Genomic DNA, 17,086 nt, shown 5'->3' with positions numbered 1-17,086 from the left:
TGAAGAAGACTCATTTTTAGTAGCCTTATAATCTGCTCTGTTATTTGGTTATATTACATGGGGATTTCTCAAAGTATTAGCACACGACGTAAAATAGTATCACTTAATAAAGGTAAATTATGTAATGTGTCCCATCTCTGCATGACTGTCATTAGTACTCCAATTTGTAATGAAGCCTCAATTATATTTGGGCTTATTGTTATGTCTGATCCAGAGTAGGCCAAGATAATAATTTTGAAATTGTTTGAGGATTAGCAAAGCAAGTTACAACAGGAGGCTTTTGTAATTAACTTAGCAGTGGGTTTTGTTGGAACAGGTAACGCTCTAGCAGCCCAGTCACTCTGGGCTCTAAGAATTAGGCAAGATACAGAAAAAACTGTTGCAGGTGCAGCTCTCGTATTGAACATTTTTCCTCCCCAGAGCACTTGATTTCCCCCTTCTCGGGGGGATCCAAGTTCAAAGTTGTCCCTGCTCTGAGTGAGGAGATGGACCAGATGCCCTCCAAAGTGTCCTTCCAACCTCAATTATTTTATGACTCTGTGATGAAAGACGCATTTCCAGCAGATTGCATGAGCTCTTTCTGGGCTGCTCTAGTGGAAAACACAAGGGAAAAAAAAAAACCAGAATGCCAAGTCAATTCAATCTTATTAGATGCATACTTCATTTTTTAGGAAGCACAGAAAAAGCTGATAAGTAAACCCCTGTTAAATCACTGGAAGTCAACCTTCCGTTTCCAAAACCTGACCAAAATACTTGGGCAACCACACGGGCCATGAGGCTCCGCCATTTTGCAGGGAAATGTGCCTTTAAGAGACTGGCACCAAGCAAGCGCCACAACTGTCCCTCTGCACAGAGCAGACGTTGGGTCTTCGGGGTGTCAATCTGTTCCGGCAGAGACCTGGAAAAAGCAGATGTTCGTCAGGTTCCTTGGCTCCGAGTGACTCCTGACCGGACCAGCAAAATGAGCAAATATCACGTTAGACAACTAGGAATCTGAATAGTAAGCTCAGCAGGGGATTGCTCCTCACAGTGAGCGTGTTGTCAGGCCCCTCGCCTCACCCAACAGTTTTGAAGGCATTGCTACGTTTGGCAAAGCTCCCCATATGTCTCTGTGCATCTGCAAAGGACATTTTTAACAGTGAGTCTAGGGTTTGCTGCACTTACTTTCTTAGGCTATGTAAACTAGTAAGTCTAAGGATGGATTTGTTTGCTTTCAGTAAGAATTTTTGTAGTACATGTTTTTTGCCTTATAAATATCAGCATTAAATTTAATCGTCCTTGTTTTTTTTTCTGGAGAATGTTTTCCAGGTTTGAAATGGTATGTGCTTGCATGCAGCACTGGTACTTTAACAAAGCATTTCTTTCTCCAAAGAACCACACTAGTTAAACAGTTAGTTGCAAAACCAAACACCACTGAATAGTAAACATTCCAGCTAAATATTGCATTGCTGATCATGTGCCTGTTTTTAGTGTCTTGCCTCCTACAACAAGTAAATTCATTACTTTTCAACAGCATTATGGTATAGGGAAGAACTATGTTTGGTGTAAAAGTCAAGCAGGAAATAGATAAATCCCTTTCAGCACCATTTTTTAAACCTAAAAAGATCCATCAATAGTTTTCTCTTCGTGGAATCTCTCACAGGCGTTCTTGCACGCATTTCTCTCTATGCTTGCCTCTTTGATAATACCATGACTTTACTGCCCATATCAAAGACAGGAAATTTGCACTCACTCCTATTAAAGTTAATACCAAACTCCCACAGGTCTGCATATCCAAAGGTTGTTAACGTATTGTCTGCAATGTCTGCTTTCTTAAACATGTGGTGGTCACAGATTTGCCTCGTTTCTTTCAAGCCTCAGAAGATGCACAACATGCTTTAAGCCTGCCTTCCTCCTATCCTGTTACACCAGCGCTACATGAAGCAATAACTGTGCTTTTAGTCATTGTTTTTCCTCACTGAGTTGTTTTTCACCGGAGTCGCCTAGAAACAGTCATAGTACTGTTCATGTACAGTACACAGCCCTTTTTCCACAGGATTGTGCTCTGTGATAACCTTGTGCTACAGAAAGTACAGGGAACATCTAAAGAAGAAATGAAAGATACCTATAATTAAAATGGGTCAAGATTAGACCATCCGCATCCAAGCTCAACTTACTTCAGAATTTTGGGGATTTTTATTAGCCAAAGAAACTGAAGAGAGGTTGTGATCTCTTTCCTATAATATCTTTGGAAACCACTGGGATGCAAAGATTGAGGGTGTTCACAAAAGACAACACTCTCCAGGGTATTCTGGAGGTTTAAAATGTTGCCCATTTAATCCTGCAAGGGGAATATGCAACGGTGCATCGCAAAAAACTTCAGTTACAGGTTTAACCTCATTTCTGACACAAGCAGGCTGTTGTTCAACAGAGTCACTCAATATTGCACAATCCTTGAGGAAGAAGTTATCTTAACAACTCATAATGGGAGAAGAGATGGCTTACAAAATAATCTCCTTCAGTTAGTCATTTCCACTAGGAAAAACCTGGCTTCTACCGGTAAGGGCTGTTCCTGGCCTCCTCTTTTTTAAGAAGTCAAATGACAGTGTCACCAAAATATGAGAGGTGTATGAGGAACATGCCTGCGATGTGAATTTCTGTACGTGTTCTCATACATTCATATGTGCATGCTGAGCTTCAAATTGCAGCTGCACCCTAAATACCAAAGTGGTGAGGACAGCAGATAACTGGTAGTGTTGCCAACACTTTTCCATGGACATAGGTGATGACTTCTTAAATGGAGCCAATTTGTGACCCATCTGTTTCCCCACTCCTTTTGACAAGGCTTGTAAACCACAGATGAGGAGCAGTGTTACAGGGAACGCAGGAACTGTAGTTGTGTCAAGCAAGAATCACAGATGGTCTAATTACTGCCACCAGCACTCAAGTCAAGCACACAGGTAGAGTCCATCCCTGAGTGGTCTCCGATGTCTGCTTTATCACACTAGTGAAAAAAACCTCACTGAAATCAACCACAACATAGCTTGAACGTAACCTTCTGTTTTGAAGTTACCAATTCCTGTTCCCTTCCAGGGAAAACCTGCAGGATGATTGCGAGTGCATTTATCAATGAAAACACAATGGAAGCTTCTAGAGAGTAAGCCCAAAATGGGTCTTACTTGCATAAATGTCTGTCAGCCATTGAATTGCTGGTGTTGAAAAAAGCTTGCAGAAAACTTGTCTTTACAAGAAGTAGGGAAGTAATGCAGACGTTGCTTTTGTCTGCTGGAAAGTAAAATAAGGCATTATATGAGTTTTACTTTGGTGGTTTGGGGGTTTTGCAATTACATTGCAATAGCTTGTGCATCATTATGCATTTACCAGACTTAAAAACATGGTCAATAGTGTAGCAAGTAGGTTGATAAAGTGGATCAACACATGCACCCAGCTATGCAAAAACTTTTGGGACTCTCCTGAACTACAGGGAAGGAGCCCTGCAATTCCCTGTTTTCTCATGACAGTCCAAGCATTTTCTTATCAACCTTAAAGAACCAGAGCCATAGTAAGGTTGACAGGAGAGTGTTTGGTCAGCAGCTGTTACAAGACAAATACGCTCAGTACATCTTCTTTTCCCTGCTGCTGCTACTCAAACAGCAGGCCAGGCAGGCATGAGGCAGTTTTAGCAGCCCCAAGTCATTCGCTATGGCTTTGGCTATATTTTTTCTTCCACTGTCTCCTGGATGGGACTCTGGAATAATCACAAGGGACTCCTCCAGAGAACTCACTCAGGATTTATATTCAGCACAATAAAGGCCCAGATAGGATTTTGAAAGCGTAGCAAGTGTCTCCTAGTTGTACTGTGGACACCTGCAAAGACACGTCTAACCATGATACTTCAGTGTGGGCTACTTCAGTTTCATGTTTTCAAGAACTCTTCCTCCACAGTATCCTTTTGTCTGAAGTTATTCCAGCTGTACAGATGATGAGTGCATACGAACAGACTACTTCATCATGGAAGATTTCTATACTGGTCCAATATGAATAAACAGTCTTCTTGAATAATGAAAAAGTAATTCAGACATTCAGAAAAGCAAGCAGAATGTGCAGGAAAGCAATGAGAGCTTTGCAGGTCATTACTCCATCTAAAGTCTTTGGGGGAACGGAAGCCCCTTAGCAATAAGGAAGATGGCAATGAGAATTTGTCTGAATATTGTTTCAGTTTTGGACTACACCTACAGTGTGTACACATAGGCCTGGCCTCCTAGGGAATGCAGAAGCTAACCTCTATGGTATCTTTATGATAGAGTTCTTCAGGGATGCCTTATAAAAGTCTGAGAGCTCTGATACACATCTTAAAAATACCATTTAGCAAAAGTTTAATCTAAACAGAAATTCCAAAGAGAGCACTCTAATTAAACATTAACACAGTGCACTCAAAACCCCGACTTTAATTTTGTTTCAATTATTATTTTTTTAGTATGTTTCCTCCCTTCCTGTAAGATCAGTGATCACATATTAGCCAGGACACAGCATCAGAAAGCATGCCAGGGGACACAGGGCTCAGTGGCAAAGTCTGGGCAATATTCCCTCAAGCTCTGTCTGCTCCAAGGTTTTCAGCACAACTTCCTCACGATTGATGTGACCAGGGGAGTGACAACATGGTCTTGTGAACTCACCAGCACCCTCCTAAAACAGCAGTATGTATGATTGCAACTGCAGTGTTAGCAGGGTTACAAAATTGTTCTCTGCCAGTCTGTATTTAACTGAAGAACAGAGAAGGCATCCTTGAATATGCTGCATTTTGTACTGGTTATGTTTTGCTGTTTTGTACAGACAAAACATACAGGAGGACAGAAATAAAAGATAATGGGAAGAAAGTGCTTCGAAGAGTGGGAAGGGAGCTCACAGTTCAATTTTGTAATCCTGTTAGAAGTAAAATTAAGAAGTGACTAGAATTTACGCTGCATTGGAACCTGCATAAGGAAAAAATACAGTTACCAAGTGACCCTATACACTAGCAGAGACAGAGATAATATAAGCCAGAAGCTGAAAGTTGAAGCCAGATTCACTGAAATGAGAAACAAGGTCCATGTCCATAGCAAAAAGTGTAAATAATTATTGGAACCATTAACCAAAGGAACTGATGGACTCTCTACCCCTTGAAATTTTCTAACCATCATCAAATTAGATGTTTTCCTCTTTTATAGATAGATAGATGGATAGATATTCTCTTATATAGAGGTATTCTCATATATAGGGGTATTTATCAAATGAGTTCAATAATAAAACAAGTTGAAAGTCTATATCCTTCGCTATGCAAGTGATCAGGCATGCAAGTAGTGCCTTCTAACTTATAAATGTATTCAGAGAGAAAATTGATGAGGTTAATTTTGTGTTGCAGTTAATTAGTTAAACAATGCTGGCAATTACTGAATTACTTTAGCTGCTGCCATGCCAATGTATTGAACTCTGAAAACTGGAGTTTCTTTGGGACCTCACAGACAAGCACTGTGGCTTCTTAACAGTGCAGAAAAAACAGCAGCATATCATGTTAGCTTAAGCTATTTAGCATGAATAACCAAGGACGCAGTCAAGAGAGATCTGACAATCTGACAGATTTAGATGAAGTGACTGAAGATGATACCAATACCAGCTGTCTGCTCCATTGCCCTCCACTTGATGCCTCAGCAAATCTATGGTCTGTGAAACAGGCTGGCTGAGGTACAGATTTCATATTGTTTGGCCCTGTCTATGTTGGCAGAAAGGTGGGTTGGACCTGTGTGCCAGTAGTGTCTTAAACCACTGCATTTTGGACTCCCAGGTCCTGTCTGTTGGTGGTCTCAGCAATGAGGAAGTGGCAGGACAGGTTTCAGAGCAGGAAGGACGCCAAGGACAAGCGCCTCAGGGATCTGGAATACATACTGTGTTTATTGTATACTGCAAAATAGCACCCTGGCTAATAAAGCAGACAAGCAAAAATTACTTTCCATACATCCATAGGAGCTACTTATTTCCTAATATAAGATGACTGTAACATAGGGTGAAGAGCAATGAAGTGTAACTGAAATTTTTGAGAAAAAAATACTTCCTTCTTGTAAGAAAAGTACTAAACATGACAGACATATTTTTTGTGCATTTGGCAAAAATCAGACAGAGACTATACACCAATATGCAGCCAGGTAATGTCAGATACTCTCATCAAACAGTCTCATTTGAAGGCAAAAATTTTACACAACTTTCACAACAGATTCAAAAGCTATTGCTACACACAGTTATAGAATCATTCCTATTCTACATACCAGTTAGGGATACAAAATGCCATAGGTGAGTTTGCATTCACTGGACTGATTGTGTTCAGGCTATGAAGACCCCAAAGGAAAAAGAGGCTTGTTTAGCTGAATCTCCAAAGACACATGCAAGCACCTGCCACTCAGAAACTCCAATCTCAGGCTGATGTTGGCTATGTAAACACTTTAAAATTTTAAAGACTACTGCAAAGCTGAGCCAGGTGAAATCCACAAATGGCTAGAAAGCAAATCCAAACTCTGATTCTACAACCTTGTCCAAGCAGAACCCCATAGAAAACCTCATACCAAGTCCTGTTGCCATGTCCATAACTTCCTGAGAGGTATGGAGCAGTCACTCTTATCAAGCGATGCTCCAGATGGGGTTTTCCACACAGAAGCAGTGCAAGGGAAGCAGGAGTAGATTAAGATGATGCCAAAGCCAAGCAGCATAGATGGCAAACATTACAGCAAGGACCTTCCAGGAGAAGCCGTACCAAGCAACGGTCTTGTCTCTCCTTTCAGGCACACCACCACTCCCAGACAAGAGGCAAGAAACATTATACATTTTGGCAAAATTTGCTGGCAATTTTGGGTATTATGCACTTAACTGTAACTCTTCAGTTTCCTGTACAGGGTAACTCATGTCTGTATAGAGAGTCCCATGACAGATGGCATTTCACACTCTATAGCACACACCCTGCACCAAAAACCACATGCATTTCCAGTGTCTCCCTTCACTTAACTGAGCTATCAACAACCACCACTAGTTTAACATGGTGCCAGCTGAAGCTGTCCCTCCTTTTCACTTCTGAAATTGGTACGTGTGATTCCTCAAGATTTGTAGAGTCCTTTTTTTCTTTGGACAAATGTTGCTGTGAAAGTACAACATGAACTTTGGTGACATACTAGCAAAGTCAATATCCTTACAGCATTTCTGCTGCTTTACTTCCCCTTTGATACACTTGGCTCTTAACTCTTGCAGTGGAAATGACCTGGGTTACACTGATTTTTTTTTTTTTTGCAGTTGCTTTTCTCCCAATTGACCCAGTTTATCTTTTACTGCATGTGCTGATGCCTGCTGTATGCTAAAAGACCACAGTGAGGCAGGTATGCTCAGCGAGTTCTTGCCAAGCCTTTGGGATTAACAGTTTATTTAGTATTCCTCCTACACCCTGTCATGCTGGCCCATGTGAGTTTTCAAGCAGAAAGCAGTGATTACCCAGAATGCTGCTCCTGTTACTTTTGAATTTGCTTGGCTGACTCGAGAGGGACTGAACTAAGTCTGCACATGCTCAAGGACTTCCAATCCTCTCAAGAAAATTATTTTAAGGTACTAAATATTGTTTCTGTTCAGAACAAATCACACAGGATACACAGCTGAGTTTTCCAAAGGACATAATTAAAACATGCAAGGCTTAATGTAAGCACTTGATTGCAAAACCAAACCAAACCACTCAGTATTTTGACAGCTGTAATATCAGCAACTCAAGAAACTAAAGGGGTGATTTTGTGCACTTACTATACATCTCATGCTTCTCTGAGATTCCCCAGCATACAAACACAAATCATCCCAGGACATAAACTTGGGTAAAGGGAAAAATCCGGTCCACCATCCTCCGTCACTGCTTCAGTTCAGATGGAGAAAATGTGCAGAAAGCTGTGAAATGAAAGAAGTAAAATGATGAGGCTCTGAATTTTCTTCCATTTATTTAAGAAACATCAAGCTATGATTGATTTGAAGCACACATGAAAAAGACAGAGGGGACAAAAAGAGCCAATTTGTGGCTTTGGATATGTTACCAAAGTGCTTGTTCCAACAAGCTGTGTCCCTTCCCTGGCGAAGTGCCCTCTTCGTCCCTTCCCTTTTGTGTATCCACATAATTTCCTGATTATGCAAATGCACAGCAAAACCAGTTCATCTGAAAATGAAAATCAAAATAAAACACAGGACTAAACTGGTGCATAAGGTTTTTGTATCATCTGTCTGTCATTCCACAAGGAAGAGTTTGCTAGGCTTGAGTTGAGGAGGCCAATGTTTGAGCATGAGGGTGAGCAAAAGCTTGGACAGCAGAAGCAGGTGAAGTTCCAGCTTTCTCCTGCACCCTTTTCCAGCCCAACACACTCTTGCTGTACAGCTAACATTTCTGTGGGATTCCCCACGGCTTTCCCACGTTATACCAGGTTTTGTTATTGTAAAATTCCGGATTAAGCTATAAACCATATCAGATTTTTTAGAAAGACTTAGGCTACCCATGAACTATTGGGAAAGATGGCAACTAACTGGCTAAGGGCAAGCTTCCAGATGGCAGCACCACTTTCAGAGAGACGTTCCTCCTTCCCAATATGTTTTTGAATGACTTCCTTGTCTCTTCCTTCACACAGAGCTGCACTGAGCCAAGGTGCTCAATCAGAGACTTCGTGATTCATTTGGAATGAACAAAATAAGTCTTCCTACTCCTGTGCCAATCCATGAAGCATGTCTGTCTTGCACATGTATAGTTTTTGTCCTCCCTCCCAAAATAGACATACCAGAACTAGAGGGAAAATGAAAGCCAAGAGGGATAAAGTAATTTCCATGCAATGGGAAACTACATAAACTAATACTTGGATGAATCCCCAGCTAAGAGATGTGATATGACAGAGGCCCATAAAATCAGAAATGGCACAGAAAAGATAGACAGGCAACAATTATTCATGGTTTTTCGTCACACAAGAGTAGGGACATAGAGTAAAACTATCAGGTTTGAAAACAAATTTCCAGAAATATTTATTGATATAACTAAATCGCAATTTTAAAATGAGAATGCGTTCCTATAATGAAACACTGCTGCAGTTGAAAATATAGATGGGTCCAAAAGAAATGAAATATACTATCATCAAAAACACCGACATCAGAGGCTTATTTATCCATTTTTTTGATGTCAGGAGCAAACCAGTCATTTCAATTCTTTTCAATTTCTTCAGAGGACTCCTCTGCTCTTTACCATGAACAAGGAAAATAACAGCAATAACAAATGGTGCTAGCCCTGGTCACTCTCTCCCAGGCAGGAGAACTGCCTTGAACCTACGGGCACCACACCATACCCACCCATGACAAGGTTAGAGAAGCCCTTCAAGGCACAGGTCTGGGCCCCCCTGGCACAACCGGCCCCCCTGGCCAGAGGAAGTGGGGCATTTGGAAGTTAGGAAGCCGACAACTGGGAGCAGATGCTGGTAGTGCCCCGAGCTCGAAGCCTGCGTGCTCCCTGGCGGGGATGCTGTAAGAAGGCAGCATGGCCGGGGACACCCGCTGCTCCACACCCTGGTGTGACAGGGGGAATTTCCAGGCTTGGGTAGGACAGTCTCCACAAGTCTGCCCAAAGGCTTCTATTTCAGCAGCTAGCAGCACACGAGAAAGAGAGCAGCTTATGCAAGAAGGAAACAGACACATGAGCTGCTAACTGGGAAACAGGCTCTATTTTGGACTCTCAGCATTCAACACTGCTTCTAAAATGCACAGATCTGATTTTTTTATACTTACTAAAAACCAGAAACTCCAAAATAATTACATGCCTAGTGGCTGCCTGCTCACTTTTGGACTCAAGGGCTGTAAGCACAAATCTCCGCTTTGCCCTGTTTTCAAGAAAGTATCCAAGAGTCTAACAACCCCCATTATACATAAATATTTGACTAAAGCTCCGTGAGTGATTTTGGCACAGTGGTGAGGGCGCAGATAGCAGATTTGCACCCCAGTCTCTGGTCTGAGAAATACCCATACTGCATGCAACACCTCCAGGAGGAGAAAGACCAACCTGAGAACAACCAGGTGCCGATGACAGCCACAGGAATGTGGAAGACCAAGGCCTTGGTCCCAGCACCACACCAAGAATGTGTCCACAAAGATGTGCTCTAGGTTGGCAGAACCAGGCCAGCCGCTGCAGCACTGCCAAGCAGGACACTTGAGGATGGCCATAGCGCCTAAAGAGTAGAGTAAAGCAGCCGTTAGCCTCTGCAGGCACCAAAGCATCCAAAGGGTTTGAGTCTCAGGGAGATGGTACCTCTATCCGTGCATGACAGCACTCTTTCCCAGTTCGATATCGGTTTCTCTGAGCAGTCACTGCACTGTTTTTGCAGTTATCCTCCGAAAGACTCAGATTCTTAAACTACAGCGTACATGAATGGTGTCATTCAATTGATGCACTCAAGGAAGGTGTCCAAAGGTTTAAAACAGGATGAGAAGCAAAAGGCTACTTCACTTCAGACGTCATTAAAGGAATTCAGAAGTTCCCTGTCAATATTAAAGCAAACTGTTCAAGCACAGGAGGAGACAGGCACTGAGAGCCTCTGCAGAGCTTGACTTCTCTGACCAGACCAGGAGACATGTCTAGAAAGGCGCTTTTCTCCTTCACTTTCATAGCATCTAAATGAAGTGGTAGAAAATGAGCTGGCCAGAAAAAAATATCTGCTTGGAAAGAAAGTATAGTAAATTTTAATCACTACAGGATTATTAATTGCATGTTATTTATAGTGTTTATAGAGTTTTACAGACCACCAAGAAACAGCATTCCCATACATTGCTTGAAATAAAATCCTCTTCAGAATTTGTTTACACATTTGAAGGATCAGTCAAAATAACAGACACAGTATTTGCATTTGATGACAAGATTTACCTCTTCTGAAGAAAGGGTTAATGTGCCTATACACAATTCTTAGCCATCTTTTCAAATACAGTCTCTTCATAGGAAACGCTGGGGACATCTGTGCTGGTTTTGGCTAGGATAGAGTTAATTTTTTCCATAGTGGCTGGTATGGGGCTATATTTTGTATTTGTGCTGAAAACAGTGTTGATAACACAGGGATGTTTTTGTTACTGCTGAGCAGTGCTTACCCAGAGCCAAGGGCTGTTCTGCTCCTCACCCCACCCCACCAGCGAGCAGGCTGGGGGGGCACAAGGAGCTGGGAGGGGACACAGCCGGGACAGCTGACCCTGACTGACCCAAGGGATATCCCAGACCATGGGACATCATGTTCAGTAATATAAAGGTGGGGGAAGAAGGAGGAAGGAGGGGATGTTTGGAGTGATGGCATTTGTCTTCCCAAGTCACCGTTAACGTGTGCTGGAGCCCTGCTTTCCTGGAGATGGCTGAACACCTGCCTGCCCATGGGAAGCGATGAACGAATTCCTTGTTTTGCTTCGCTTGCGTGCTCAGCTTCTGCTTTACCTATTAAATTGTCTTTATCTCAGCCCACGAGTTTTCTCACTTTTACCCTTCTGATTGTCTCCCCCATCCCACTGTGGGGGGAGTGAGCGAGCGGCTGTGTGGGGCTGAGTTGCCAGCTGGGGTTAAACCACAACATCATCTGGTAGGAAACACATCTGGTGGCCGAGCCAACCAGTTTTCCCAGCTCCAGTGAAGATAATAACAAGTAACTGTAGAGGCAGCGAGTGTCAAAACAGTTCAGTAATGCATTTTCTTGCTAAAACTGGGTAACATCATTTTTCCTTTCTGTAAGAAAGATAGTGACTCTAACTGCCTCCAAGTTCTTGAGCAAATCCCTGTAAATAACGTAAAGGGAAGTCTGTTTCTACCAAGTATCTAAAAAATCTGCAAGGAAACACTATGTAAGATAACTCAGATCTTCTTACTCTTCTTAATTACACTGTATGGAACTAGATCCCACTTCAGAAATCAAGCACATAATTACAACCTAAACTGTAGGAGGCCCATTTTTAATCCTAGCTACTTGATATAATGATATCAGTGCTACTTATATGGATCTTACTAGTACAGTAATAGGGAATAATTCCTCTGCTAGTAGAGAAATAGTTTGGATTTATAACAGTGTGGCTGAGAATAAATCAGAAGCTCATATTTATTGAAGTTATTCATATCTAGTGCAGTCATTGACACCAGGCTAGCCATAAACCCTGGTGCTGTTGTTAACTGAATGAGCAAGCTTTCATATGTATTTCTGTTGGTAGTATTACAGCTGTTTCAGCTTTCCTGTTTCAAGTAGATAAATATTTATTTAAGGATTATTGTAGCAGGATTATAGCATGTCTGAAGACTTTCTTGCAGATGTATGTTTAAATATCAGATGAAATCCTGAAATAATTCTGCCAGAGTGTGATTTGTAGCTTGAATCTGGATTTAACCGCTGACTCAGCAGAACCCTACTCTAGAGCTGCACTTCCAAAAGCACTTCAGTGTTTGGAGAAACAATGTTGCATCAACATTTAATGAAACCTGTATGTCCTCAAAAGCCTACACTGTTTTTTAGCCAGGGCTTGGGATCCTACATCACTGAGGAGCTGCCAAAAAGAGGCTTTTCCTGGATTCCTTCCCATGCATTGAGTGGGGTGGCTCCATGTCTCCAAAACACTCCAAATGTTCTTGGGGCTTGAAAGTTTTCACAGATTTTGGAAATATCCTTGTGTTGGGGACATTTCTTCACAGTGAAAATAATACTTTGGTAAAACATAACAAGTCACAGTAACACCAACCATAGTTGGATGGACAAACCCATTGCCAGAAGGACTCTCATGGAGTTGACAAGCTCAGTGTCAGGATCTCAGGTGAGACATGCTCTTCTACCCTGAGAAATATGTCCCAACAGTGCTCTCCAGAGAATTCTTCCTCCCTGCATTTTGAAATTAAAAAAAAAAAAAAAAAAAAAAATTAAAAATCAGATCACATTAGGAATAAAGAGTCCTGCAAGGCAGATGATACTGTTTTAAGGCTGTTTAAACTATTAAACTATGAGAAGCTTTGGCCAAAAGCTATGGACCATAGTTTCAAAGTAAATCTTAACCAAGTGGTCATGTGCAGTGTGGAAGCATCGATCAACTCGTTCCTCTGGAAAGAGAGCAGAGGCAGCAGGGCACTGCTGGCACGTCCCTCAAGTTGGTACTGACTTGTTAAAAACTTTGTGTCAGAATAATTTCTAGACTGCAACTCTCCTTAGATGGCTTCCTGAAAGACAACATTTTCAGAAACGTGGTAAAATTCCTGCTAGTAATTTCCAAGTTATCCAGCTGCAACAAAATGATCCTATTTCTGTATTACATTTTTAGTTTCTTCTTCACTGCAAAAATTCAAATGCTATTATATAATTTTGTTTCCATACTTCCCCCATCCCCAAATTCCTTTTGAATTTATGTATTCAGTAAAGATGCAACAGGAACGAAGTCCTGCCCTCCATGACAGACCTGCTGGGTCTTGAGTTTCTTGGATCAGCTTGTTCCAAGGACCCCAGGGAAGTTCAGGGCCCCTGCTCAGGGGTGGATGTAAAGCACCGAGTGCCTTACTGCTACCGGGCAGCTCTAGAGCTAAGCAAGCATACGACTTTTACGCAGCTCATACAAAAGCCACAGAGTTTACATAGTAAAACCAACACTTTCTCTTGGATTAGCTTCAAAATATATTGGAATCCAGACCAAGAGCTTGATCCTGCAACCTGTCCCCATGTGAGTGATCCCATTCAATGCCACGGTACTGTTTACCTGGCAATAGGCAGTAAAACAATGCCGCTGTGTATTGACACAAATGTCACTGAGCAAAGTGTCTCTAAGTTGCTGTAGAATGAGGGATGTACTTTAAAAACATGCTGTAAAAAAATCACCCCATGTCCAACCCTTACTGAAGGGAGAAGAAATAGAGAAGAGACAACACTGGCACAAAACCACAAAGAAACCCAGTCTCTCTTAGGTAAGGTAGTTCCAACAGATTTTTGCAGAGGCTAAAAAAAGGCTGTGAGGAATATGCATCCCGTTTAGGAAGTCATAATAAAAGAGCACCTCGACTTGCATCAGTAAATGCAGCATTAATTGCCAAGGAAAGCCCAAGCTTTCTCCCCGGTGACAGAGAGGACTCGGTTCCAACAGGTGTCAGAGACAAAAATACAAAACCAAAAATGTCAGGGGAGACCCAGGGCTGCTGGCACCCTGATTTCAGCAAGCAACTCTTTGAAAAAAAGTACAAAAAAAAGCAGAATTGTCTGTGTGGAAGTGACAATGAACTAACCAAACAAATGGGTTTGTAGTGCACGTGGTTCAGGGGCATGGAATATTTTTTTAAGTGTCTCTCTCCATAAATAGGTCTTGTGTTTTGCTTTTGCAAATAAGCAGAAGAAAGTTTTATTAATAAGGTGTTTTGAATGTTGATCTGCTTGGCACAATCAAATGGGTCATTGAATCCAAAATAGCCACGGCAAAATATATTTTGGAACATATTTTCCCTCTGATCCAACATCAGTGGTTGCCAACAAAACAGTGAAAAATGGCTGAGGCACAAATTTTGATATGAAAAACACATTTTTTTCAGTTGTGGGGTATTTTCATAATACCCTTCTTAGAAGTTTATCTATTTTGTAGATAATTCTCTTCAGAGAAGCATAGGATAACCACAGTGCACAAAATAATGCCTGATTTGCTGATACACTTGGAAGATTTTTTCTTTAAAGAGATAGCCAAAATAAGCTGCAAAAAACACTGGCATTGGAAAACATAACAAAGCAAATGATCCATCACATATCTCAAAAGCCAGACAAGTATTCCCTGTGCAGTCACTGGCATATTGAAGGACATTTTCAATACGTAAGGACTGCAAAGCTGAACCTAATTCTCCCTTCTATCTCCTGGTGGTACAGAATAAAACTAGTAAAGACATTTAGCTCAAGCCTCGAGATCAGACATTACTCATTTGCAGTTCTCAATGTCTTCATTTGGCTCCAATGAAAATAAGTCAAAGCAAAATAATCTGAGAACAACAAAAATCTTAATGGTTATAGCAGCAGTGACCTAGGAAAATGAACCTCTCTCCTCTGCTTTCTGGGAGAGGCAGGCAGCTGCTGCAGCTGCATTTGCCATGGGGTAGGAAATGTTTTGCTGCGCTTTCCAGCCTGGAGGACAGCCCCGTTGCCTGACATTTCCTTCTCTGCTGTCCCAGAAAGACGATTGCTTCTTATGCTGGACTGCTGTCCTCTTGCACTGGCTCCAAGCCACACTGCTTTTGTGTTATTACATATACTGGCATCTAAAGCCATTCAATGAAAAAGGGACGCTTTCTTTTTTTTGCAAAACTAAGAGTCAGAAAATTATAAGAAACTAGACTTACAGCAGCCTGTGCATCTTTAATCCTACTCCTTTATATGTTTGCCCTGGGAAATAATTGTACAGCAGAGTCATATAGTTAAATGCTGTATCATAATGCACAGTGTGTGCTTGCAAGGCTCGCCTTTTTAAAATTAAAAATAGATTTTTATTTGAATTTGAACACCCTCTTCCCTTTGTGTCATGTGTTACCCACAAGAGAAGGGTAGAGAAAAATCAGCTGAAATATTTCTTGCATTAGAATTTGCCAATTCAGTGATGTTGAAACATTTTGTGGAAAGTTGTGACTTTGACAAAGTTCCAGCAGAGCCCACACATGTCCTAAACAGTACCTCAGCACTATTCCCTGGTTGCCCAAAAGGAGTCATGCACCCAGCAACACAAGTTGCTATATTTTCAACAGTCCCACGATTTCCAGGATCTGAGACTTGCTGCTTTCCCCAGAACCAAGGCTGCGGTCCCTTTCATAGAAAATCCGATATCCTGGAGTTTTGTGGCTAAGTGGAACAAACCCAAAATATTAAAATACCCTGTGACAGTGTCAGAGGAGGCCCCCAGCACAACCTGCTTCCTCCTAACTCAGCAGTTGCTCTACCGGCTGCTGGGCACTCGCAACCTGGTGTGAGGGACGGGCATTGCTTGGGCAGGGACGCAGGCTGTGATTACGGTGGCACATTGCAAATGCCCAGAACAGTAGAATGAAGAGAGGGAAACAGCAGTGATGTATGGACAGAGAGGCTCACCCTGAACAACATTTTCTTGAAACCCAGAGGTGTTTATCTTTGCTTTCTGATGGCCTTTTGGAATCAAGGGGGAGATGATGGTGCTTAAAGAGAAGTCATAATGTCCTCAGTAAGAAAAAGCAAAACCCACCTAAAGATGGGGTGACTCTTAGTCCCTCTTCCCTCTGATTGCCTTTTAACTGGCAATCAGAAGCAAAGTCAAGATTTAGTAGAGCCTGGTGGTGTCTATCTTAGAAGTCCACATGACCCATCTGCTGGGTGCTGGTGTTCCTAGGAATTCCTCTTAGGAGCATTCAACACAACAGGTCCAAGTAGCTTGGGAAGAAGAGACACATCTCCTGTGCACCTTTACTGACAACTGACAGAAATGTATCTGCAGACTGTTTCTATCCTGCTGTCTCGGCAGAGACTACGTCCACACCAAAACCTGGATGCTGGCAGCTGCAGCAACATGAAGTTCAGCCCAGGCTTCAAAATGCATCCAGCAAGTAGGGGAAATGACCGTGCAGTGAATAAAGCTGCGTGCCTACGTTGTACTGCAACCTCCAGCACGCCTGCCACCTTGACACACTCTGCATATAAACCAAAGGCGAGGTTTTATCAGAAGGTCAAGTCATGCAGGTACCTTGGGGAAACAGGGTAAGAACTGCTGTTACTGAAGGAGGTCCCCCACCACTGCCATGAAGTCCTTGTCTGTTCTCCTCTCAGTAAGTTTCCCAGCTGCTTTGACACATCTTCACTCCGCTTCCTCCCACCACCTCCCCTGCTCTTCTGCTCCATCTCCCCCAGACCCTGCAGGGGCTGGTGAGCGCTGGCCAAAGATAGGCTAGGGCTTGTCTGCAGCCCCCTGGAGCAGTTATCCCAGGGGGGTGTGGGTGGCCCATTGCCCGCTGCTGGTGGTCAGCTCCATGGGCTCCGCTGTCTCAGCTCAACAGAAGCGTGCCCGTGTCACAGGTCCACCTCAGCGCCGCTGCCTATACACCATT

The 17,086-nt window shown here is 42.4% G+C and overlaps 1 protein-coding gene across 3 annotated transcripts in view; it reads right to left on the bottom strand.

Moving 5' to 3' along the window:
* The window catches only part of SLC22A16 (solute carrier family 22 member 16), a 68,085-nt gene that overhangs the window by 38,264 nt on the left and 12,735 nt on the right, over positions 1–17,086 (bottom strand). For 2 of the 3 annotated variants that reach the window (XM_069805081.1, XM_069805082.1), the window contains one exon: positions 10,058–10,533. In XM_069805081.1, coding sequence (XP_069661182.1) covers positions 10,058–10,272 — 215 coding nt within the window. In that variant the 5' untranslated portion in view covers positions 10,273–10,533. The remainder of the gene's footprint in view (positions 1–10,057; positions 10,534–17,086) is intronic. The other variant, XM_069805083.1, reaches the window with a different exon arrangement.

This window comes from Haliaeetus albicilla, chromosome 17, assembly GCF_947461875.1.
Source record: "Haliaeetus albicilla chromosome 17, bHalAlb1.1, whole genome shotgun sequence".
In the NCBI taxonomy this organism is placed as follows: domain Eukaryota; kingdom Metazoa; phylum Chordata; class Aves; order Accipitriformes; family Accipitridae; genus Haliaeetus; species Haliaeetus albicilla.
The sequence above is the reverse complement of the archived record's forward strand: the minus strand, read 5'-3'. Positions and strand labels throughout refer to the sequence as shown.